This window comes from Cynoglossus semilaevis, chromosome 11, assembly GCF_000523025.1.
Source record: "Cynoglossus semilaevis isolate Cse_v1.0 chromosome 11, Cse_v1.0, whole genome shotgun sequence".
In the NCBI taxonomy this organism is placed as follows: domain Eukaryota; kingdom Metazoa; phylum Chordata; class Actinopteri; order Pleuronectiformes; family Cynoglossidae; genus Cynoglossus; species Cynoglossus semilaevis.
This window is the reverse complement of record NC_024317.1, coordinates 3,087,311-3,114,123: the sequence shown is the minus strand read 5'-3', so window position 1 is coordinate 3,114,123 and position 26,813 is coordinate 3,087,311. Positions and strand designations below refer to the sequence as shown.

General features: G+C 37.5%; 2 protein-coding genes across 10 annotated transcripts in view; both read left to right on the top strand.

The window, feature by feature from the left end:
• Window positions 1–463: 463 nt before the first annotated feature.
• rad18 (RAD18 E3 ubiquitin protein ligase) lies at window positions 464–21,319 on the top strand. Its single transcript, XM_008319922.3, has 13 exons — window positions 464–619; window positions 1,096–1,174; window positions 1,808–1,869; window positions 1,973–2,043; window positions 6,893–7,290; window positions 8,128–8,227; window positions 9,775–9,962; window positions 10,143–10,213; window positions 10,315–10,375; window positions 12,059–12,190; window positions 12,762–12,870; window positions 17,821–17,865; window positions 21,038–21,319. Exons 1-13 carry the CDS (start codon window positions 569–571, stop codon window positions 21,192–21,194), a joined length of 1,524 nt encoding a protein of 507 aa, XP_008318144.1. The 5' UTR covers window positions 464–568; the 3' UTR covers window positions 21,195–21,319.
• Window positions 21,320–22,837: 1,518 nt separating this feature from the next.
• Window positions 22,838–26,813, top strand: part of oxtra (oxytocin receptor a) — a 31,892-nt gene continuing 27,916 nt past the window's right edge. For 7 of the 9 annotated variants that reach the window (XR_001760767.2, XR_003051099.1, XM_025060151.1 and 4 more), the window contains exons 1-3: window positions 22,838–23,125; window positions 23,827–23,937; window positions 24,275–24,369. The gene's annotated coding sequence lies outside the window, so the exon portion shown is untranslated. Of the gene's footprint in view, window positions 23,126–23,173; window positions 23,747–23,826; window positions 23,938–24,274; window positions 24,370–26,813 lie in introns of those variants that run through there. The other 2 variants (XM_025060154.1, XM_017036804.2) reach the window with 2 other exon arrangements.

Sequence of the window (26,813 nt, the reverse complement as noted above, 5' to 3'; positions counted from 1 at the left end):
TACGAGCTAATTATTTGCTTCACCAACCGCTGCTTCACTGAGTCAGGAATTTGAACAAGCTACGAGCTAATGTCAACTTTAATGATTGTAAAATGTGTTGTGAGGTAAGTTTAAGAAGTGTCTTTTTTTGTGAATTTTGTTAGTTGTCATTACGTACAAAGTTGAATCGTTGTTTTTTGAAATCTAACGAAAATAATCTAACATAGCGATGATTAGAGGTGTAACGTTTGTGGTCAACAAATTAGGCCTGTTTTTATTTTATTTTATTTTATTATTTTTAGAAATCCTTCTTTACTTTTAACACGCTCTCGGTATAAGCGAAGTGTTGGTAAACTTTTAAAAAGTACTTTAATGTAAAATAAATTAAAAATATAAATCCATATAAATATATATTATATATCATATCAATTCAAATCCAAAATACAACTAAAATAAATCCGTACCTAAACTCAGCGGAAGTCGTCATGTGACGTCACAGACAAAGTGCGTTTGCTAGAGCGGGATAAACAGTCGGCGAACAGAAGTTTTAGCATTTTTCTGCAAACAGCCGAGGTTTAACACAACAGACATGGATTCACATGTTGAAGCGGACTTACCACCTGCCCTGGCGTGTCTGAAAGTAAGTTTAACCGAGTTTTATCAGACAATAGACTCACGGTAAAAAAAACACTTTAGCAGCCACCCTTATATTGAAACTGATTCTGCTGGCGCGCGCTCATTGTTGCTAATGTAGTAGCTACATGTTCACGTAAGAACAGGTATGCGAGGCGGTTGGCTAAACACGCACGTTCTAAGGTCATTCCTTGATGCTAAAAGTCTGTAATTAAAGACGTTTTGTGTCATATTACACAGCTACATCCATACAGTTACACCATGCCGTGTAAACAAGTTCTTTTGAGAGCTTCTCTGATTGTGTTTCGGTGCTAAAATTAATAATACTAGTGCAATGAAACATGGCTCAACTGCTAAAACCCCATGCTGCACGTCTAACTGTGTAGCTGTAGTATTATATGGAGTTAATCCTTCGTTTGTTTCAGATGTTAGTCCATCACTGGTTACATGTTTAGTCAGAACATTGCTCTTTCTCGTCCACAGGGTGCTGACACTTTGCTCCGGTGTCCGATCTGCTTCGACTTTCTCAGTATTTCAATGATGACAAAATGTTCCCATAATTGTGAGTATGAAGTTAAGTAACTCTGTTCATCAGTTACACAAAGTTATACCAACACACAAAGCTAAAATAACTAATCTGATGTTGCTAAACTACTTTATGTAAGTATTTAATATTCTGTACAAACAAAACAAACTAGCTTGATTCTTACATGATAACAAAAGGAATGTGAAGTTGCGGCACCTTTGGTGTGTGTCTGTGTGTGTGTTTGTGTGTGAACATTTAGAATCACCTTCAGCCGTTGCTTTTTACTTGTCTGTAAATGCGTTTAGAAGTTCACGACCCTTTACTTTTCCATCCCATCCTCTCCAGCTTCTAGTTGTTTTTGACTTCACTTCACATAGAGTTTTTCTTTTCAACACGCTGCAACACATCTTACTTAAAGTTGCCATGACAGTTCTGAGATTTCATCATTTTTTTTCCATAGCTTTAATGCCTTCAAACAGAGGCAGTTTCAAAGCGTGGTTGTTCCTCTACAATGGATGACTTTGGGGAATTTGTCTTTACACTTTTTTTTTTTCATCATTCCTTTTAAATAAAGTGAACACTTCCATTGCTGTGAGTCAAGAAAATATCAGAATAAAAAAAAAACAGTTCAAATGTTCAATATCTTGATTTTTTTTTTGTCTTTCACAGTTTGTTCATTATGCATCAGAAAATTTCTGTCCTACAAGTTGCAGTGTCCAGTGTGCAATACAGTGAGTATCTGACCTGAATGATTTAACAACCTGCAGAACCTGCCTTTGCATAACAATTGATTTAATTATTTTTTTTTCTTTCCCAATTTCTTATATTTAATAGGGAGCCACGGAGGATGACCTGAGAAATAACCGTATATTGGACGACTTGGTCTTGAGTTTTCGTGCTGCAAGGTAAGAAGTATAATTGATTATTTCTACACGTGCAACAGCCTGATGAGGATCAGGTCTTTCTGCGATAACTGGGAATAATACAAGAAAATAGACATGGATGAAAAAAAAAAAAAATCAATGCATGTTCTACACAAATGTTTTCTTATCAGTAACGATCCATTCAAATTGTCCTCAGCACATTTGTATTCCTAAAATATGACTTGAGTATTTTTTTTTCTACCAAACAAAACAAAACACAATATCCTGAATGTGTCCTTTTTACATTCTCTCAAAATGAAAATGAAAATGTAATAATGTCACAGTCTGTAGCTGCACTGTCTTCTTATTAAACCAGTGAAGACACAACAAAAACAAATGTTCAAACCACCCACTCCACGAACCAGTGGTTCTCAAACGATGACATTTTTTTTAACCACCTGCACCTAGACGCCATCTAGTGGTACACGAGGTAATTCACATTGATCATGCTGGTAGAACAGCATCGTGTTCTAAATTCTATCAGGGCTGGTGTTGCTGTTTGACTGTTGAGCATTGGGGGAAAAAAATATCAGCCCAGGAAATGAGATGAAACCTGTGTTAAGTCTCTGCCCAAAAAAATAAAAGGTGAACCTGTGCATCCGTAGAGTCGTTGTGTTAATATAAGCCAAATACATGAACCACCACTAGATTAATCTTAATTTTATTGACAAGATGCAGTTTTGTAAACGGAAAGTTTACGGTGTTTCCCAGAAATTCGTAATTATCCTCCTGTAATCTGCCCTGGATAAATGTATTCTCTGAAAATAAAATGGGGATTTTGATGCTTCCTCAGCTGAGAGATTTTAAGGGTTTTCCACACTGGGCAGTGAACGGCTTCAGGGCTGATATTTTCATTACAGCAGGATGAAGATGGCAGCTGAGAACAGGCCAAAAGGACATGCCTTTGTACTGTAATTTATATTTGAAATGCAGTTTCCCTAGTGACATTTAGAAAATGAAGGAAAATGTTTCCTCATATTGATTTACCTGTTATGACCAACACTGGCCACATGGGTGTAGTTAGGGAATATCCCGCTGTGTCTTTTTGTCAATTCTAAATGATTAGTTGTGTCTAACCTTTCTTTGTTACTCGATTGTTCATGTTTGAGATGGGGAATCGAACATTAATGGACATTAAGGAACCAAAGTCGAAGTATTTCGTTTCTCATTGCGTGTGAAATATCTTCGATTCCCAGACACTCTCTGTCTGTATATTTGTATTTATGTGAGCTCTACATACCGACGAGGAAAATGTACAGCTGTGTTATATCTTGTTTTATGTGAGCCAACGCTCTACATACCGACGATGAAAATGTACAGCTGTGTTATATCTTGTTTTATTACAAATCTTCCACTTGGTAAAAAAACAGTGGTTCCCAAAGTAGGGGTCAGGTCCTCCCCAGGAGTCCAAACCTGATACAAGATACAACAGAGCAACACATAATAATTTCAATTTCACTATATTTTTGTCTTTTTATTCAATGAGAAGAGATTTGTAGAAAACTCTTCTCATGGAACTATGGGAGAAAAAAAAGTTTAGAAACCAGTGGCTCAAGGGTTTCAAAGTTTTTAGTGGTGAAGACGGTTGTTGTTTATTAGCTCTGAGACAGACTGTCCCTGAAATCTCACCGAACACATAAAGAGTGTTGGGGCAGGAGTTAATCAGCCTCGGCCCAAACGACCCCTCGTGACAGGGGTTAATTAGCTATGGGTCAGAATCTACTTCAAACCCCCCCCACAACCCCCAGACACATTAACAGAACTGAGCCAGTAGTTGATCATCCTCAGGCAACTCAAAGCAACTCTTTAGGAAATTAAGGAAACAATAGTAATGTAGTCGGGGGAAAAAAAGAAAGAAAGAGAGAAAGAAAGAAATGTCACGTGATGAAAATGTGTATTCACTCATTATCAGCTGGTTAATTATCCTCATTAAGCAAATAGGAAAAAATAGTATTTTCACTTTAACTTCATATTAACAAATTTAAAAACAATTGAACAGTTTTTGTTTATATTATATATAGATATACATATATGTATATGTATACATACATATATGTATATATATATATATATATATATATACATATATGTATATGTATACATACATATATGTATATATATATATATATACATGTATGTATACATACATGTATATATGTATACATGTATACATATATACATGTATGTATACATACATGTATATATATATATATATACATATATGTATATGTATACATACATATATTTATGTATATATATACATATTTATGTATATATGTATTTTTTATATATATACATACATATATATACTGTTTAGAAATATGTTTAATGTATTTTTAGGTTTTTTTTTTTAGTGTACTTAACTTTAGCGTACTTCACATTTAGCAGGTTTTGTATTTATGCCCAGCGGTGATTCCTAGATGGGCCTTTAGTCACTCAGTGTTGACACTTCATTATTACTAAGATGAATCAGAAGAAGAAAAAAAAAACACTTCCTGGTTTTCAACCATCCCACGGTCCAGGATTGTTTGACCAGGTGTCGACTGAAATAGATCGGAGTTTCTACGAACCACTGGTTATTTTGGTCGGTTGTGTAAATTACTCCAGTCTCGTTATCTCATTATCTGTTTTGGAAAACGCTTGAAGTGGTCCAGTGTCTAAGATACGTTTTCCCAGGAAATGATTGAACTGAAAACACGTCATTCTGCTGAATGAATCTATTCAGTGACTGTTGATTGAACGACTCGTCATCACTGGTCTTTGTTCCTTCACACAAATAAGAAAACAAAAACTGCCGCGAATCAAATGTGAATTGTTTTCTTCGACATCTGTCCGGAGCCGTTTTTTTTTAGGTTGTTTGACGTTTCGTCCTCCCATCAATCACCTCAAAGTTATTAACGCCGCAAAACGTCTCCTTTCAAACGGTGGAGATTGGCATCACCTCTGTGATAGAACAGCTGCTCCTTCCTGTCTTTAATTTTCTGTCGTCTGCCATTCAGTGTCTAAAACGGAGATGATAAAAGGTGATGCCGTAATAGACCGATCCTAAATTGTAAAAGTATTATATGAATTTCTTTTGTGTAAATAATGTTCATGTTTCAATGTTTATGTGATGATCACCCCCCTCTACTGCCCCCTGTAGTAAAACAGCTAATCTCTAGAGAGATTAATGTTGTCGAGTCGAGTCGACTGTGATTCAGCTCCATGCAGTGGTGACCTTTTCACCCTTGTTTGCAACAGCGGTAGATGAAGATGTTGAAACCTCTTGTCTACCGGCTCAAAATTATCTTTTAAAATTAACTTTTTTTTTTCTTTTTTTTTGCTTGAAAGATATTTCAATCAACCTTTAAACAAAATTAACGTTGTATATTTCACCTATATTTGGTAGCGGTGTCCGATAATAACTTTTTGCGGATTTATCCGATATTCCATATTCTCCAAACATTTTATGAATTTCCAATTCTGATATCAACCGGTATATGCAGCCGTTCTTCCTGTCTGTACAAAATACATTTTTAAAGCCATTCCACCATATTTGGCAAAGTCCAAGTGATTTTTACAGATATCGGGCCGATAATATCGGCCTAATATTTGGACGTTTAGATTTTAGAATTTGACATTAGTCTCAGAAATAACATAGAAGTTGAATCTTCTGATATGGTTGTTGACATTTAAGAAGATCATCCATAACATCAATGGTTCCAGTAAGTAACAAACTCCAAAATCACTGTGTATCTGACTCCTTTTTTCCGGAACCGACATAGTTTAAGCCCCAGCGTCTCAGCTGTGGAAACGCTCAGACCAACCTGCTCTCCATGTGCGTCAGTGAGCCTCAGCTGTCCGTGACCCTGTCCCTGGTTCACTGCTCTGACTTTCTTGAAACGCTCGCGATGGATACTGATCACTGCAGACATTAAAACACACCACAAGTCATACAGTCACGGAGTTAGATGATGTCACCGTGGACGGAAAAACACGCACTTCCAAAAACAGGGATACGATCGTGTGTGGTATAGTTTGGTTGAAGGGACTGGGATACAGTCGTATCATTGGTTGTTGAATCTACGTGGCTGGTGTTGGTGTTACATACAAGGACGTGCTCTGTAGTGACTTTAGACACGTATGTTTTAAATTTGGAAAAATGAAACATCACCAAAGTCATTTGTTCCATTTTATTACCTGGAAACGGACCCGTGTCGGTTTAATTGCCCTCCACATTTCCGGACGGCAGCCAAACAGTCTTCCTTTACTCACTCACTCACTCAAAGCGCACTAATGTAACCAAACAGGTGCATTTAAATGCCAAAGAGCTCACTTTACTGTCTGCAGTACTTGTTGGCACCTGCAGGACATTTTATTTTTTTATATGGGGTTTAATATGGTTTCCACACGACTTTCACTCTTTTCATCTGGAGACATGTCGCCAATATATCGCATGTAGCTTTACATGTTCATTGATAGTCATGTATGTATATATATATGTATGTATGTATGTATGTATATATGTATGTATATATGTGTATATATGTATGTATGTATGTATGTATGTATATATGTATGTATATATGTGTATATATGTATGTATATATGTATATATATGTGTATATGTACATATATATGTATATATTGGAAATTGGAAATGTACTGTATATTTCTATTTTTTTTTCAATATGCAAACATTTTAAATATTTCTATTTTTTTTTTTCAATATGCAAACATTTTAATTTGACTGTGTAAATCCATTGCAGGTTGAACTCTTTTTGCTGCACTTTTGTTTTGTCTTTTTTTTTCTTTTAAAATGCATCTTTTTTTTGTCTTTTTGTCTTTTAAGGCAACAGTTGTCAAAAGTGACTTTTGACTCCCCTCCCATCTCGCCAAAAACTCCAGCTTCAACTCTCAAATGTAAAACCCCCAGAGAGAAGAGTCAAAGGGGCAACACCTCCAACCTGAGTCACTATTTCCAACGGAGCTGTAAAGCATCAGGACCACCGGCCGAGGAATCGATCTCCCAGCGATCAAAGCGAGGAAAACTGCACGCCGCACACGCCCGTGATGAAGACGACCCTCACCTACATCCAGTGAACGCTTCAACTTCAACAGCTGTGAAGGAGGAGCCGATGGATGTGCAGGTCCACACTCCTACAGCGTCAGTGTCTCAGGGCCTCGCCCCAGAGATGGAGATCGCAAATACTTCATCTCCGTCAGATGATGTGAAGTCGGTTATTAAAGGTAAAGTTCGTCTGTTAAACTGTAAGAACTGCTTAACAGCGTGGTCATATTAACATTGTAACTTTTTCTGGTTTGGAGTGTACAGTACGTCAACAACAAAGTACTGTGGTTGTTTGGATGATACTCATTCAGAGGACACTTGACAAATGGACTTGTTGGGTTTTATATTGGAATTCATTTAAAATTGTTGTTGTTAAAGGTTCAGTACATCTGAAATTTAAATTTTAGTAAACCATTTAAAACTGCTGGTATTGCCGTGCTAGTTAGAAAACATAAACGTTATGCTGTTAGAAAGCCAACGTACAATTTGACAACATCTTTGAGATTAAAACGTGCTCAAAAACCTGCCAAGTGCAGTGCAACATCATCAACTTTATTTGTTGAATTTGAATGATAGGGTTGCACCTGCAGTGCAACATCAACTTTATTTGTTGAATTTAAATGATAGTAAAGCTTGGATATTTACATACCTTTTTTTTTTTTACATTCTGTTCCCAAAATAGTGATACTACGAATGTATTAATATGGACACCAGGGGGTGCTGTAGAAAATCCTTGCTCTACAGAATGGTTTTAAAAGATTTTAACAACCGTGTTGTTTTCACCACCAGCAAAATTCAACATTAAATTGAAATTTTATTATTTGAATATTAGTTATAATGTAAACAATCACATTTTGTATTTTCAGCTAATTCAAGTAATTTTCTCCAATTGTTGACACATATCATGAAGACAGTTGTCAGTTGCTGTGTCATTATGGCCGAGGTTTGATTACAGAACCAAAACCATCATTTGTCTTTGTAACAAATTGTCTGTCTCGTTTGGTTTCCTTCCACAGTGGAGTGTCCTGTGTGTTCCGTCAGTGTGTCACAGCAGTTCATCAACAAGCATCTGGACATGTGTCTGTCCAGCGGAGAGAAAAAGGAGAGCCTGAGAAGGTTAGGAAGTTTTACAGGGCAACTTTAATGAACTTTAATAACAATTAACAAAATGGCGTCCGGTCCAAACAGAGAGAAAAAAGTAACCAAAACAACTGAAGTTCTGTGCAGTTTTGTATGTGTCTGAACATAAAGCTGGGTCCTGAGTTTGGATTGACAGGTAGAGAAGGAGATAAAAAACCTCATGAATGACAACAACAAGTATAAACATGACGATGTGGGCGACATTACCACAAACCTCAGTGAGTTCTGTCAACAGCAGCTGAAGCCGCAGCTCAGGCTCCAGTCCTCCTGAGGACAGGTTGTAATCATGCGGGTCCAGGACTGCTGATGCTCTTGTCCTCAAACCACCTCAGACTGTGGTCAAATCTGGAGGTGCCTTCAGGACACACTAGGAGCGTTCAGACCTGTACTGCTGTGAGCAGCTGTCTGCAGGTGATCAAGTTACTGCTAAAAACATAGAGCAGTTTTAACTGGGTCATGGTATCATATATATTATATCAGTCTGACGAGACTGTCTAGTTATATGTTTTTTTTCCTCATATTTCATTGTGTCCTTAATTATAACGAGAGTCGTCAATACTTTTAGGTTTTGTTAAGTATGTTATTGCTACTGGTAGACAGTGTTACAGTATGTCCAGTAGGTGGCACAGGTCTGTGGGATCACCCAAAAAAAAGTAAAATGCTGAAAGGCTGTTTTTATTTTCTTATTAACAGAAGACTGTTTTGTTTTTTTAAACCAAAACGGTTTCAAATTTATTTTATTTATTTTAATTTTTTGTATATATATATTTTTTCTTCTACAGATAAGTTACCTTTTTAGACACACTGGGAGAATCATCACATAATTAAATAACTGTTGAAGTCTTGTTGTTTAGCAGTTAGCACACCTGCCTTTGAAGCAGAGAGTCCTGGGTTCGATTCCCAGAGGAACCATATATATTGCTGCCTCCAGGGGGCAGCCTGTTTCAGCTGGGAATATCTGCTGGTAACAAAAGAATTTTCACAATGTGGGATTAATAAAGTTAATTAAATTGAAAAACAAAATAAAGTCTTAATTAGCTGTCATTTTTTTTTGTTTTTCTGAGGAAATCAGTTTGCTAAAAATGGCTGAATGCCAGCAATTATGTAATTTCCGTTATCGCTGGCGTTGTGTGTTCAGCAGATTTCCCATCTGCCACTTCTGCTGAAGTTCCTGATTTTCGACTGCTCTTCTCAGCTTCTTCCTCTTCCCAGTTGCTAAAAGCTGTGAGATTTAAATGTGGTCCTTATTATAGTGACAGTGCGACGTGATCTAAAGCAGACGTTGATATCACGATGACAAACCGCAGACATTATTATCCTTAATGTTGTCAGTTTGTACAGAGACGACTCTGCTTTTTGTAAACTGCATTCAGCTTGAAGGAAAAAAAAAATACTCGTAATATTTAACCAAATTGCGACCTCTGTATGTCCGGCCCTGGCGTGGTTACTGTTTATTAGTTTTATTAGAGTTACTTGAGACTGACTGCTGCTGTGATCAACTCCTGTCTGTCTCTGTGTTGCAGCTCAATAGGAAAAGGCAGACGTCCAATGAGCAAATTGGTCTACAACCTGCTGTCCACGGCAGAGCTGAAGCGGAGGCTGAAGGAGTGTCACCTCTCAGTGCAGGGTTCACGAGACCAGATGATCAAACGACACAAGGAATTTGTTCATGTTTACAACGCTCAGTGCGATTCCCTCAACCCAAAATCAGGTGAGGATACGGTAATAAACACCGAATAAACGCTGCTGAGCCTGAACGTACTTTCATGGTTTGAATGAATTCTTAAAAATTTAATCTACAAATACGTAAACAACACTGGAGATAATTGTTGACGTAAACCAAAGGAACAAAAGACTTGAAGTGCTTTAATATAATCCTCTGTTTTAACAGCTGAAGAGATTGCTAAAGAGGTGGAGACCAACGAGAAGATCAAAAACCAACTGCAGTCAAAAGCCAAACCAGTACGTTCTGAAAAATTAATGAAACAATTTTTTATATATATAATACAATATATATATTTTACTGTATTTTTTAAAAACTTCTCTTGACTATTTTAACGCAGGTCATGGTGTTTACAAAGAATACAACAGAGGAGGAAATCAATGAGATGCATTCAAAGTACAGTAAGTGTTTTTATTTTAATTTTATTATTATTATTATGTTTATTCTGGAATCCAGGCCGGTCCGGATTAGATGGTTTGTTGGCCCATATTTGGTCCGCAGGCCCCTAGTTGATCAAAATGACCTACAGTGAATGGTTTTACAATTAATATTTGGAGCAGATTTCTCAGTTATTATCTAAGACTAAATCAGTACATGTAGTTGAATAAACTATAAATATCTATTACAATTTTAGAACGTGTTCGACTAATAAAAATATCCATTGATCGTCATGGTAGAAAGGACAGAACCAAACAAACTCTCCTTCATTCATGCTCCTTGATCATCGTTCCCCCAGAGGTCCATAATCTGGACCGGGTTTTTATTTGTTGTTCATTTTCATCGACGCAAAGCTAAAAGGAGAAGGGCAGCATTAGATAAAATGATCAAAAGTGGTGTTGACAGGGATGCAGAAGATGAAGAGGTTTTATATAAATAACTCTGGCCCAGCTAACTTTGAAAGTGGCTGAGAAGTCGACGTCTCCCACAGGAGATGCGATCTATAAAGAGCCGCCCTGTTGTGATAACCTCCTGATTTATTGCAGTTGGATGTGGATGACTCACTCACGCAGCATGTGAATCGGTGAATGAGTAGAAAGAGATAGAGACAGACTCCCCGGCCACGGGCGCTGCGATACTGTGACTGCAAGAGGAAGCAGTTTGTCAATTATTCCCAATGTATTTATGAATGATTTGGTGAAAAATGAATAACAGCGAAGAGTATCCAGAAATGAGTAGTTTCTGAGACAAATCATTTCCTCTGTGTTTTCTAAGTGACCTGGCTGACCTTGATTAATTCCCCACCGTCCGGCTAGGAGGCTAATTCATCTCCGCTAATTCATCTGAGCCTCTTAGGATCCGCTTTTTAAGAGGTCTTTGTTTTAAGAGGTTTGATTTATAGGAGTTCTTTTTTTTATCCATTTTGGACCATTTTATGTGAAGTGGTCCTTGTACTGTTTGAATACATTAATAGTTTTAAAGGGGAAATGTGACGTTTATTTTTGTTTATTATGGTAACATGAACAAGTCGTCGTTTTTAGTTATTAGTTTTATATATTGTTAACAGGTAGCTGTTTGAAACGAAACATTACGACACAACTTTTTTTAAAATGACAATGTAATTTATGTATAATAACTGGCGATGTCAAAACGATCAAATTTTTATATCTGATAGTTAATCATGATTGTAAATCAAAAACGATTAATCATGATTAGTTGAGATAAATCAGCTGTATATTTTTAATTTTTAACAAATTTTTTTAATATAGAAAAATATCCAGAAAATATTAACTTAATAATTAGTTAATAATATTAACTCAAAATTTAGCTTTATACAGTTGGAGGATTTGATCCGTTGTCCATCTATGAAGCTGACACATATATATATAACATATATTGTTGAGAGTTTCTTTAAAGAACGTTGTCCTCGACAGCGCTCATCACTCTACAGTCCATCACAATCCATTGCGTCAGTCGGCCTGTCAGCTGTAGACTTATTTACTGCCGTGAGCTTGGTGAGGCTGGTCTGATGAAAGCCGGGCGTCTTACCTGAAATTGAAGCCTCCATGCACAATTGCATGCTGGGTGTTGAGATGATATTTTTAACATCTCATTAAATGTGACCGTACTTCTTGTTTTGCCGACAGGGAAGCAGCACAGCAGCGACTTTTCCCGCCTTATAGCCCAGGTCCGTGGCCGACTGGACGACAACAGACAAAGTGGCGTCAAACAGGAAGTGACTGTGGAAGGAGAGGATGAAGAAAAGCCTCAGTCTACAGGTACTTTAGCCGGAAGTGGAATTATCATGATGACATTGACTGATGTTGATCGGGCTAATGATCATGTGTGTCTGGCTAGTACAGAAAAGATATGTCAGTGAAAAAAAAAAAAGGTATATATATTTATATATATATATATGTGTTTATATATATATGTATTTATACATATTTACATATATGTGTATTTATACATATATACATATATCTGTATATATATTTTTATATATATATGTATTATATATTTGTATATATGTGTATTTGTATATATATGTATGTGTATATGAGTTTATATATATATATACATATATGTATACATATATATACATACGTATATGTATACATATATAAATATACATATAAATATATAGTCAAATATATACATATACATATATATGTATGCACACATACTGCGAAATATAAGGTAGAAAAAATCTTTAACTTTTCCGTTGTTGTGGTAAGACGGGTTCTTCATGGCTGTTGATTTTTCTTTGATTTTTCTTCTAAGGATTCTTTATTTACTGACTGATTTTTCCTGACAGCCTTAAAATATTTATTTATCAACCTGTCACAGAGTCCAGGAGCAGTGAAGCGATGGAGGCACAGGACGAGGTGGAGGCGTATTCTGCCGCAGGGATAAAGTTGTCAATGAGTCCAACCTACAGTGAGGTGTCTGTGAGCAGGTCAGTCGCCGACAACACACACACACACCTTGGAGCAGTGAAAGTCAGTAACACAGTGTCGTCTTCGCGGTAGTGACGTTGACTCACTGGTCTCTGACACACTTCACTTTTTTAATATTAAATCGAGGGTCGAGACCAAATGAATCCAGATACTAATCTGGCTGTTTTTTAATCACAGAAAGACAAACGTGTGTTTCATTTTTAATAACTTTACGATCACATAAACAAACTTTCAGACTCAGACTTTTCCACTTATTCTGGAGACTTAAAAAATATTTAGTTACACATGCCTCAAAATTAGTCTGAGGTTAGGCAGTGCAAAACATTTAGTTTTTTTCCTTCTGAACTTCTGAAGTAATTATGTATATTTATATTTAATTATATTTATTTTAGTATTTAGGTTACACTATGTTCCTTTCCAGGAATATGAGACCAAATGCAAGAGCTGTCGGTTTTTCTTTATTAATTTTATCTACTGAGGTAAAAAGAGGTAAAAAGCAAAGACACGTTGATCCAAACTCTCATGAATATGAAGTAGGTTTTCTGCACGATCTTAAAAACAAACAATTAATAGAATTTAATGAACAGAAACTCACGTAAAGTTCTTTATTAATTTATTTTTTATTTCCATCTGGCTTAGTAATTATTTGATTATTATTTGAAGCGTTTGTTTAAAAAAAAAACAATTTGTTAAAATAAATGAAAAAGGAACTGAACGATCAGCATTTCAGTCGTACGTCGAATTCTGAGCTCATCTCTCAAAAAACGGTGAGTGATGTACAGAATCCCAACAACCCGGAGGTCAGGAGGTCAGGGGAAGTTCTGGAGAAGGTTCTCAGGTCAGCGCTGCCGTGCACAGTTCAACCTGAAATGTACATTTCCACAGTTGCCTCGTTTGTTCCACCTGACTGCGTCTCTGCATCAATTCTTTTTTTTTTTTCCTCTCGTCCTGTTGTGTGCTGCACCGCTGTGCTCGGTTCAACTTCATCAATTAAAAGCCAATAATCACTCTTCCGTGTGTGTGCGCGCAGCAGCAGCTCCGACAAAGTTTTACTGCTGCAGTGATGAAGAGCGTGATTAGAACCTCGACTAACGCCGTTCCCGCTGAGACGGCGACGTCAAACTTCTTAAAACATTCATTTGTTTTTTTTTTTTTTTGTTTGTTTTAAATAATAACACGTGTGTTTGCAAGTCACTTTGCAGCTTCAGGTTGTAAGATGAAACACCACTCAATCGCATTAACAGAAAATATCAAACTGAACAAACACAGAAAGGATGGCTCTCTACAGTTAGTCTGAAAAGTAAATAGAAAAAAAAAACAAACACATTTGTAGCGCTCCACCAGAATAATGAATTTAAAACAAACTGAACTTCTCAGGAAGAGGAAACGATTTTGAAAAGTAGGACTAATCACAATAATCACAGTGTAGCTGTGACAAACATCCTGTTCAACAACACCTGTGGTGATGGTGGGTCTTAGATAATCCTGTGTGTACTTCCTCTAACGCAGGGGTCACCGACCTTTTTGAAACTGAGAGCTACTTCACGGGCAGTTGGTAAAAAAATAATGTGATAAAACAATGTGATAATAATAATCAGGAAACATGATGCGAGATGATCCCCCCCCAAAAAAAAAGATCTTGCGACCCCCCTGAGGGTCGCGACCCAGTCTTTGGGAAACAGTGATCTATTCATCTTTCTAACTGATTCAAAAAGTGCAGTAACGGTACTATTTTTGACCCTCTTGTTGACTAGTTTTATTTTTAGAACCTACCCCTGGTCAACTTTGGTACCAGGTGCCCCTCCCCCCCAGACCATGTTGGTGCCCCTGCTCTTATGACAACGTCTATGTTTTTATTTTATAATAATGTCATTGTTGATGTTTCTCTCTGAGATAAAAACCGACTTTTTTTTTTACTATGAATAATTAACAAGTAATTATTGCTCAAGGCTCAAAGTATTACAAAAATAATCACTTGTTCTGTTTGAATAAACCCCTGTGGCCAACACAGTAGGGGCGAGGGGGGGCTTTTCTGTCATTGTCCAAATAAGGAAATGTTAATTAAACCCTGCAGCATTGATGTAGACGTTAAGTTTCATTCTTCTTCTTCTTCGGTTGCCGTTTCAGCTTCAGATAAATGAAAGTCCTCTTCTGTCTTTCATCTCTTCCGTTTATCAGAAATGTCGTAGCCCCAAGGCATTATGGGACGTATATAAGAACCGGTCGCAGCCGTCCTAGACCCCCCCCCCCCCCCCTCTGTTAAATGTCTACTCTGTAGGCACTACATAAACGTCTCCTGGAAATTAGTCTGTTGTATCTGCTCTTTATTACGTTGCTAAAAATATATACCTGACTGAATCGTGAAGTCGTAACGACGGCTTCTATGTCGTCTCCCATTTGCCGTGATGTCAGTTTGGTGAATGATGATCACATTTTCTCCAAGGAAACTATAACATGTAAGCGGGCCTGTAGATATGAGTGGAAACCACATGACCGCTGCATCGTCCAATCAACAGTGACTGTCCTGTTCTTATAGTGTGTAGACGTGGCTGGACGTCGTACGTCGACGTTAAACACGACTTAAAAACCAAGTGTTTGAGGCCATTAACGCCAAATAGAAAAAAAGTTTATGATCATTATTTATTTAGAGGAGAGTTCCCCTGAAGCAGACTGAGTGCAGAAGAAAAGTGTTCTTTAAATGGTAGAAACTGTGTTTTTAATATTTAAAATGCATTCTTGTATTGCGTTTTTCGCTCTATCGTGGGTTTTTGCGGCATATAAGATATTTTAAAATAATTTTCAGGATAAAATAAGTGTTTTCTAGCCTAAGAAAAAAGAAAATGATAAAAAAATTAAAGACATTTTGTAACATACAGGGGATTGCAAGAAATAACCTTTATTTACGGTGATGTAAGATTTTGGTTTTTTTTTTATGGAAAGGGGTCAAATTAGAATAACTTTAAAGATTATGATTGACATTTGTTTTTTAATGGTAGTAGTAATGTTTTACTAGTACTGTGTAAAGACAACCTGTTAACAGTTACCACAGTCTCATGTTCTTGTCATCTACAAAGATCAGCTGAAATTCAGTAGTTGAACAAACACAGAACGTCACACTAAAACAAACACACTTGATGGAGCGTTGCTACGCAGCCGTTGCCTGAACACCGTGGAGTGGAGTGGAGTCAGGTGATGGTAACAGAAATAAACCCAGTTACAAACAGGTCGGCTTAACGTTGTTCACCGATGACGGACTTCACTAGTTATTCATTCATCTGAAGTCGTAGACCACATGTGTCAAACTCAGGCTCGGGGGCCAAATCTGGTCCATGATGTAATTAAATGTGGCCCGTGATATGATATCAAACGTGTACTAGAGTTAGCCTGCCAGTATACAGCCAGATGTAATTAAATGTGGCCCGTGAGATTATAAAATCAAACGTGTACTAGAGTTAGCCTGCCAGTATACAGCCACTATATACTAGCGGGATTTGTAGTATTAGCGGGGGGACAGACTTTTTGACTCGGGGGCGGAGGAGGGGCAATTGTCTTAAAATTGAACGGGGGGGGGGACAGGAGCAGATAGATGGAGCGTTCATGTGAACTAAGAAAAATGACACATAAAAGTTATGCATAGAGGCTAACATGCTAAAATGTGTTTATAATTTTCTACGCCATCTATTGGGGTATTATAAGTATTGCAGGGATAAGGCAGAAGAATAATAATATCAATAAATATAATACTAATTTGGAGACGATTGATGGGCCGGATTAAAAAGATGAACGGGCCGCATACGGCCCCCGGGCCTTAGTTTGGCCATGCCATGTTATAACACAGATTTTGTTTTTTTCTTGTTGTAAAGCGTGATAAGAAAAGATGGTGACGTTGACTCTGTGGAGTTCTTCACAGCTAATCTCACCAATCGTTCAGTGAGAGGTGCAAGAAAAAAATGAAATCTACCCTTCTCCCCCCCTGGTGGTAGTCCAGTGTAGTTCAATACTTAAAATTCTTCTGGTCTACTTTGATGCCTTTTGTTTTTAAAAAAAATCACAGTTTAATTAAAAAATGTTTTTTTCACATATGTGATTATTTACAATGACTGTAGAACCGTTTAATCCCAACCGTCCGACCTCGGACAGTTGGGATTAAACCCCGCTCCCTTCTGCTACCCTGAAGATAATTGAAGTCATTTGGAGCAGCAGTAAAGTGTCAGCTACTGTGTACAACTACGAATACCAATTCACTCCAGTGTTCTCAGGGAGTAGCCCTCCCATCAGCCCCTCTGTTCGTCTTAATGATCTCGCCGCGACTAACTCGTCTCCCACGTGGGAATGTTCGATGCCCCGTTAATATTTAAAAGCAGACCTGCCCGTAAACATACAAATTATTTTTAGCATCTTATTCAATTATCATCACTTAGATAAAAAAAAAAAAACTGCGATACCTGCGGAGGAGAAGGATCCTATAGCTGCGTGGTGTGTAGGTGGTGAACCTGGGTTACCTGACAACATGAAGGAAGAACATGCAGCTCTTCAGCTCTCTGATGTACAGCCTGACTCCTAATGAAGCGTTAGCCCAGGCAACATCACATCAATGGAGTCTCCAGCTGAGAAAAAAAAAAAACAAACCCACAGATCCTTTGTAAGTGAATAGTGTGGGGGAAAAGAAAGATAGAAAAAAAAAAAAAAGAAATCATGTATCTGACCTTTTGCTGTAGCTTCCAGCGCCTCGTGTGTGACACGCCATTAACGCTCAGTCCTGGGTGGCACAGATGTAGAAGAGTAAACACTTTTGTCATGTTATACTGAAATACTGCGTATGCCGATTATGTAGTGTAATACAAGTCGTTAGTGTGTATTTTTGAAATCAGCAATTTAACTGAAGTAGAGGTCAAAGGTTAACTCTTGTTAATGGTTTTTTTTTCTCTCCCCCCCCTCTCCAACACCAGTTCTATTTCCGACATATTTGGACCAGAGTCTTCAACGGACTTCAAGTAAGTAACACTACATGTTTTAAAGAGTATGTACTAGTACATTTTGTGTATTAGAATTTAAATGCACTTGCCGTATTTTCTGGACTATAAGTCACACTTTTTTTTCGTTCATTGGTTGGTGCGACTTATACTCAGGTGCGACTTAAATATTAAAATCTCTTCTGTTGTTATTATTATAACCTGCCTTTCATGTTGACATGTCTGTTTTGGATTTTGTAAAAAAAAAATCGAATGCATTTTTTGGCTGGTTTAACCTGCCTTTTATAATGACATGGCTGTTTTTATCTCGGATTTTGTAAAAAAAAATCTAATGCATTTTTTGGCTGGTGCGACTTATAGTCCAGAAAATAAGGTACTGCTCTAAAAAAACAAACAAACAAATTAGTTCCTTTGAGAGATCATACTCTTCGTTTTAAAAAAAAAAATTGCATCCAAATGTAATGTTTGGCATTTCCTGTTGTGAATTCGTTCCAAAATCTAAATGTTGATGTGCATTAATCCAAGTGAATAATTGAAACTGAAACCATCCAGTGTACTCAGCTGGGGCCTCTGAGGAGAGTTAGGGTCCCACAGTTCTATAGAACTGTCCAACACGTGCCCAGTGGTCCTCACTGATTTATGGCAGTGTCTGCTTTAACAGAACGAACATAAAACGTGTGATTACGGAGAAAATAACATGTTTCAGTTGCAGCGAGGACTTCACGTGTGCGTTTCTGTCTGTGTCTCTGTTCGTCTGCGAGGCAGATGGGGGAGGTTAACGCAGCGGTTCGTGGGTTTGTGGCCTTTAAAAATGTCAAGGCCAAGAAAATAAATCGCGAACAGTTGAGGCTAATTCGGTGGGTTCCAGTCTTACACTGATGCTACTTTAATCGTCGGGGACTGGGTTTAAACCTGTCACCCACTGACGGTGATTACGCTGGTACTTTGGTGCATGTAAACCCAGATAAATGAGCTGCGTTCAAACCGACGTCGTGGGTTGAACTGGCAGTTGGAAAATGTTACAGTAACAGAGGAGTGATTGTCTGAGTGGAGATCAGATGATCCCTGTGATTTAACCGTCTTGTCTTTTTGGCTAAAATGTTAAATAATAAGACTTTTGAACATCAGCTGCTCCGATCTGTTTGATTTACCTCTGAAGTAACGCTGCCGTTTACAGATGTCGCAATCATCAGTGTAACCCCCAGGGGCGCTACATTTAAATGTGACATCGTCTACATCAGAGGTTTAAATCTACAGGATCTACAGTGGTCACATGAGGTATTACACGTCACAAACCTTGATGTTCAGCTCCTGTAGGGCAGATCGTGAGCAGATCGTGCAGACGCCAGAACAAACGAATAAACCAACGAAAGATCATTTTAATCGACTAAACTCGTCTGTGTGTGGACGAAGTTACTGCTTTGATTTTTTTTTTCTCTTTCTCATTGGTTGTTGTTGTTGTTTAGTGGCTGCTCAATAAATTAGGAGTCATTTTGGATTTACAGTTACAGATAAGAAATATGTATCGGCATTTATTTACCGTTATTTTCTTACGCCCCCTACAGGGTTTGAACCAACCTGTCAATTTAGTAAATGAAAAATGTTGTATAAATATTATATGAATTTTTGGTTTGGAAGTTATGTGTCTTGTTCAACCAAATCATCAACCAAGATTAATTTGAATGAAAAATATTTCTACTTAGAATTCTCATTTAAAGATGAATTTTTTTGGGTTTTTTTTTTTTAAGTAATTGTTCACACATTATTGTGAAATTCTAATGTCCATTTTTTTTCTTGTGTAAATTTAATTTTTTACTATAATAATTATTATAATATAATCATTATATAATTAAAACGTATATAATATAATTATATATAGATGATAATTATAATAGATATTATAATTATTATGAGATCAGTCACAGGCACCAAAATATACTAATAAAACCCCCAAAATTACACGTAGGTGAACAGTGTTTGTTTGTGGAAAAATACACAGCTTTTTTTTAATCTTTAAATAGAGTTAATTCTTTGGCCAAAACATACAGTTTTTCTCTCAGTAAATCTCTGTTCTGGAGGTGAAAACCTACGAACAACATCAACGTCACAACAACAACAACAACAACACGGCTCTGTGATGGTTCTGATCCGGCTCTCGGACCCCCAAAAGAAGGGTCTCCCGTTGAGTGGTTTTGTTTTGTTTTTTTTCTCACCCACTTCACCTTCATGTCTCCTCACCCGTCCACTTCACCCATGTGGACATTTGACCCACATTCCAGCGCTGGAATTTTGTTTTTCTTAGCCATAAAGAGTCGGAGTCCGTAGACCCAGGGCTCCGTCACCGGCAGCGCGGCTGATATACATCAGTGGCTGCGGTCGTAAGTGGTTCCACATGGGAGAGCTGGTGGTTTGAGGGCTCCTTAGACAGCACGTCTGAACATCACACGTGAAGCAGACCTGGACGTCCACCAGGTTGTGTCAGAGGTGCTTCAGTAACCAGGCTGTAACTGAACACCGCCGTAGCTGCAGGGCTGGCATGCAAACAACCAATATGGAGGTGGCCATAGATAAACGCTCGGAGGAAAATGTCTTCTTCAGAGACACCGAGCTCCAGATGTTTTCAACTGGAGAGACAGGAGCTTTTCATTAGAGTTCAGTCGAAGGATTCCTTTGATTCCAGGTGAATCATTTAAAGGAAGAAAAAAAAAAACAACCTAAAAACTGCTATTGTATATTTATACAGCGTTTTCAAATATATAATACTTTTCATACACAAAATTTGAAACAGGTTTTGGGCATGAAATTTGTGTCCTCCCCCAAAAATTTAAACAAAAAGAACAATTTAAATAAATAAAAAAAATCATTTTACTACACATTGTACACAGAGAATAAATTCCGTATTAGTACAATTTTCCCACTGTGTCACAATTAAAAAAACAACAATTATTAAAATTAATTTGCCGTGCTGCGTCACTCACTCCAATAACTCCGCCGTCAAGGGGGGGGGTGCACCCCCCACCTTGAGAACCTCTGCTTTGACCAAAGATGTTATTTCAAACCTAATTGGTATGAATATGGTTCACCACCATTATTTTTCATTATTCTTCATTTTTGAGCAGGTATTTTTTTCTCCTCCTACAGAACTCCAGATAATCTGATTTTTTTTTTCTTTTTTTTTTCCCCAAACAAACAGAGAGACTACCTCAGTCCTAAATCCAACATCCAGCTCCAGAGAGGAAAGTTCCGCTCCTTCACCTGTTCGGAGGAAACGTCAGCGTAAATCAGAAGGAAATAGAAAAGAACAGAAGAGGAAGAGAAGAAAGTCTCCGCGGGAACACGTGTCTGAGTGACTGCAGTGACTGCAGTGACTGCAGTGACTCAGGAACTCTGTGTAGAATCGTCTCCAAGTTGTACTTTGTTGAAACTGAACGCTCTGTCTGTTTTATTAAACAATAAATGTTTACGTATTTTAGGATATTTTGTCTGACATTGTATCGTCTTGTTGTCCTCTATATACATACATACATATATGTACGTACTGTATATATGTATGTATATTTATATATGTATGTATATTTATATATGTATGTATATTTATATATGTATACGTATATTTATATGTATGTGTTTGTTTATATATATACACATATATACATGTATGTATATTTATATATCTATATTTTTATGTATGTGTGTATATGTGTATATTTATATATGTACACATGTATACATACATATATGTATGTATACATATGTACATATATACATACATATATGTACGTACTGTATATATGTATGTATATTTATATATCTATATTTTTATGTATGTGTGTATATGTGTATATTTATATATGTATACGTATATTTATATGTATGTATGTACATATATATTTATATGTATACATATACACACAAAAAACACTTCTTCAATGATCCACACATTCCCATCTTTATGTTCCCCGGTTGCTGTCTTTAGCGTTGTTGCTAACGTCGGCTCCAAAACATACTGTAGTTTTCACGTGTTGCAGATTCATTTGCAACATGTGAAATGTTTTCCTCACGTAAAATTTCAACAGCACAGCTTTGAAGACTAAACCTGGTTTATGAGATAGTACAGAGATGTATAAATATATATATATATGTGTGTATATATTCTTACATATCTCTGGACTATCTATATGTATGTATTTATATATGTGAAGTGAAAGGCTCTTGTTTTAAGAAGTGACGTTTGATGGAAAACAGAGTTCTTGAATTTCGGAAACGCTGAGCGTTATGTCTCTGGACGTCTCACCGTCTCCTCAGATAAATCAGGGCCAAACTGCTCATTACGCTGCACACCTCTGTTCCCACCGCATCCTTCTCTCTTATACCATGATCCTGCTCGGCTTATGTGAGTCTTGGTTAAAACCCCAGCCGAGGGCTGAGTGGCCTCTGAACCTTGTCTCAAATTTAGGAAACAGAAGCCGGCGGTGAAATCATTGATTTCATCTATTCTGGCCGGGTTCTCCCGCAGGAACCACGTAGACCTTTCTGTTTTAATAAGACCCATGGTCACCTTATTTGTCTCCGTCTGTCGCGGCCCAGACTATTTTTCATCGTGCCCTGCACACGGTGAAACTGACTTCAACCTTCATAAATCTGCCCTGATTGGATGATGTGTCAGCCTTGTTCTTAATGTCAATTACTGAGCAGCAAAGCTCAGGCTGAAATGCTGACAACTGTAATATGTACGGAGTCAGATTTACATCCAGTGGAACAGATTGAGATGATCAGAGATTATGAATGTTCTTTGATATTGTAACGAGCACTGCTGCTAGAGGAATATTCATCACAGCAACCTGTGAAGAACAGCAGTACTATAAACGTGAATATTACTATGAACTGTGTTTTATAATGTGCAACATTGTTTCCCAAAGACTGGGTGGCGGCCCTCAGGTGGGTCGCAAGATTTAAAAAAAATTTTTTTTTGGGTCGTCTCGCATCATGTTTAAAATTGTGTTTTTGGGTCGTCTCGCATCATGTTTTCCAGAAGTTTATGACTAATGTCTATTGACTTGGATCGTGAAGGTTTGTGACAAATGTGACCAAACAGATTCATCCACAGGACACAGAGTTGTTTAATTACCTCTGAGCTCTTCATTCTCCTCAGGGTGGAGGGAGGAGGAGCTGAAGCCAAACCCAACCTGACCCTAGATCCTGGTCGGTGCAGCGGTCTCCTCACAGGACCACACACCTGGACAAACAGACGTCCTCACCCAGCCTTAACCCACGCCTTAATGTAAGTGAACAGTTAATCAAGTCTGTTTGTGGTTTTTTTTACTGTGGGAGGTAAAAAAAATCTGAGGACGAGGATGAAACTCATGCCCAAAAAACGTTGAATAATCATTGACCTCCGGAGACACAGACCGGAGCTCTGACCATCCTGTGTAAAAATAATTATTTATGAGGTTTGAAACTGATCCAGTCCAGACACATGTGATAGTACTGTATGTCCCACTCTGATGTATGTCCTCTCGACGTCCTGCTTACTGTCATGTGGTATATATATATATATATATACGTCTTTGGTTTTATAAGGAAACTGCTTTTTCTCAAAGACCGTCGCTGAACAACACTGTTTCTGAAACGTAAACACGTGGACGGAGAGACTTTAAAAAAAAAAAAAAAAGTTAGAGTAGTGTGAGTTCAGATGGAAGCCTCAGAGGGAGAATTAGGTGGTTGAAGTTTATAGCCATTTTATCTGCTTCTAATTACAGTCCTACATAAAAACAATGTTGTGTCCACATGATCCCTGAGTGGTGATAAAGAAAAACCACCGAGCAAACATCACAAGTTGACTTTCACAGGAGACTTTAGTTTCTCAGGAGTAAAATTCAAACAGCGACACTGAATAGCTTGGGTAAATAATGACTTTTGTTTTACTGCAACCACATGTCAGTTCTCAGGAGTGGGTCTAACCAGCTTTGTCGTTTACCGCAGCAACAAGACGGATGATTAGAGCCTGGTCGTCTGAGTGGAACAACATCAAAACCAAACGTGACCGTTTCCTGCTTTCTTCACCAGCAGATCTGTTCAGAAATGGAACAAAGTGTGGGTTCAATAAACATTATTATTATTATTATTATATTCATACTTATAATAATAATTAAAATGTATTTTACATACATATATAAAACATATATGTTGATATAAACATATACCAACGGTGCATATTTTCTATGTACTGTATGTTACAGAGTGAAGTGTAAAATTTTTTTGGACATTTTCTGTCCAGTAAGAAGTAAACAAAGTAAAAGCACTTCTCAGAGTAGACGCCGTTTTTGCAGAAGAGTGCCCTGAGCTTTTGCCTTTCACTCTCCTTAAGTGCATCCTCACAGGAGTGCTGCCTTCACTCACACACACGTTGACTGTGTTTGTCTCACTGCAGGTGCTCAGCCTATCAGCGAAGCCGCCGTGTCGGAGAAAGTCCTCATCAAAAATCAACCCTGGGATTGGACCGTTTCAACATTTAACTGCAGGAATGTAAGTCACTCTGGCTTCATTTTTAAATATCAAATGTCAACACCACACCTGACAGACTTTATTTATCGCGTTTGGAATGTTTTTTTTTGTTAGGCCTTATTATAAAATACCACGTCCCGCTACATCACTGCTCACCGAAGTAGTCAGTAAAAGTAAAAGACAAATTTTATTATGTCTGGTTTTGAAAATATTACCAAGGTTGGTACATATAAATAAATAATAAAAAACGACCTCTTTATTTTCTGTAATGCACTTGAGCTTTTTATTTGTCAGGCAAAGGACAACGTTGTCCACTGACCTTCCTTGATTTGATTTGTTACATCGATAACATAACCTGAATGAAAATACCTCCAGAGTACTTCAAAAATAATAATAATATCTCTTTGTATTCAGTTACCATTTTATTACCTAAACGTTTTTTCGGGCAGATTGATGCTGCATTTTCTTCTACTTCGGACCACATGTTTAAACAGGAGACAGATCTGGACCGCAGGCCGGTCAGGATTTGACCTCCTGTAAACAACTACACTTTTGGTATTTTCACCAAATGAGGAAATTAATGATTCTGCTGAAATATAAAGAGTTCTGAGTAAATAACTTTTCTTCAACGCGGGGTCTGTGGCCTGTTGGTGGACCGCTGGGCTGCTGCAGTTGGGTCATGAATGTTTGATTAATTAGACAAAATTGTTCATATTTTGTACATATTTTAAATGAAAAGTACGGTCGGTGAATTTCCAGATTAGTATATTAGACCAATTAAAATGTATCATATAAGCCACACCCCCCCAGTGTGATAGGTGCAGCCGAGAACAGTGTGATAGGTGCAACCGAGAACAGTCATAGGAAGTATTTCACTTTCAAAATCCTGACAGAGTCGTAGGAAGTATTTCACTTTCAAAATCCTGGTGCTCGTTTAGTAGGAAATATATGGCTTAACATGCAGATTAATTCTGCCTTCTTTATACACACGTCTCACCAAATATATGAACCACGGCTTTATTTCCATAACGTTTTTAAAAATATACCAACCTTTCTGCGAGAGGGTGTCGTAATGTTTGGGTTTTATTATATTAATGTTTTTTTGACCGTGCTGTGGAGTAATAATAACACTCATCAGTGGAAACAGAGCGGGGGGGCAGAGGTCAAATCGTTGTATCCTGCTCCGTCCCAGGTGACGCAGGATTTGTGTTTTCACATTAAAATGACTTGAAAATGAACTGAGACGATTAGAAAAGGCTTGTTTTACCGATCGGGTTTCTCTTCTCTGCTGCCTCTCATGCAACATTTTCATCGAGTTGTTAACGACCCACGATAACCTTTATTCTGTTTTCATATGTTGAGTGAGAGACCGGTGTTTTTTTAGTATAGAGTTGAGGACGCAGCACATCCTGTCGGTAATTTAAGTTTGTGTGAAAGTAGAAAATTTACAGCTCACACAGTCGTGTGACACACTGAGTACCAGCAGGATTTGATTTATATTTTCTTTAAATTTATATATGAATAAAGGTCTTCAGTTGTCACCGTAGCCTTCTCTTATCTGTCCTATAGGTGGCGATATGTATAGACTAACAAACAACATTATTGTTGTTGTATATAATTGTAAACCTTTAGTTTAGTGTCGACTGCTCACTTAGGTCATGGGTTAAAACAGTGTTTCTCAATTATTTTCTGCCATGCCCCCTCTAGGGGACAGACAGTTTTTCACACCCCCTCCAAATTGAAATACTATTAAGGACCTGGTAAAAATTTTTTTTTAAATCTGTACAAACCATTGTATAAGTTCCTGGCACTAGCGTTCTACATACAGTACAATCCCCTGATGAACAAAATAGATTAATAAAATGAGCTGCAATGCTGCCATCTAGTGACTTTCCCTTTTTTTTCATTTACAGCCGTTTTTCCCCAAAAACTGCTTTTATGGTACAAATCAATTGGCAAAACCCAGGCATTGCGATATCGGGTTTTCATAATCGGAGGATAAAACGCTAACGATTCTTACAGATGTTACATACTGTAAATATTTTTTTTTCTTGGGGGGGGCGGGAGGATTGAGGTTGCTTAAGTATTCTGAGCAGATAAACCCCTACTTTGAAATAAAAAAGGAAGGCAAACAGAAGGCAATATAAGCAACAGGTTGTCTGTGATTGGCTTATAGAACGGCCCTTTGTTTGTTTATGTAAATGTGTTGTTGCTAAAGAGCGGCACATGTTGTATAACATGACAATTACTGTTCCATTTAGATGAAATGTCACGGGTCAGTGCAGACCACCTGCACAGACATTGTACTGCAGACGGTTGAATAGTCAGCTGAATCACTTGGCACTGTCATTCATCTTCATGTTTATGTTTATTACCCATGTTCCCCTATGGAACGTCATCAAACTGCTGCTACATCTGCCTCAAACGTCAAATGGGTTTTCGCAGCTCCGATGAATTCCAAAAGC

Bases quoted from the DNA above. Each gene is read 5' to 3' on its own strand.
- rad18 (XM_008319922.3), top strand. From the start codon at position 569: ATGGATTCACATGTTGAAGCGGACTTACCACCTGCCCTGGCGTGTCTG. The intron at 1,870-1,972 runs GTGAGTATCTGA...TATATTTAATAG, and splicing joins AGTGTCCAGTGTGCAATACA to GGAGCCACGGAGGATGACCT. The intron at 7,291-8,127 runs GTAAAGTTCGTC...TTCCTTCCACAG, and splicing joins TGTGAAGTCGGTTATTAAAG to TGGAGTGTCCTGTGTGTTCC.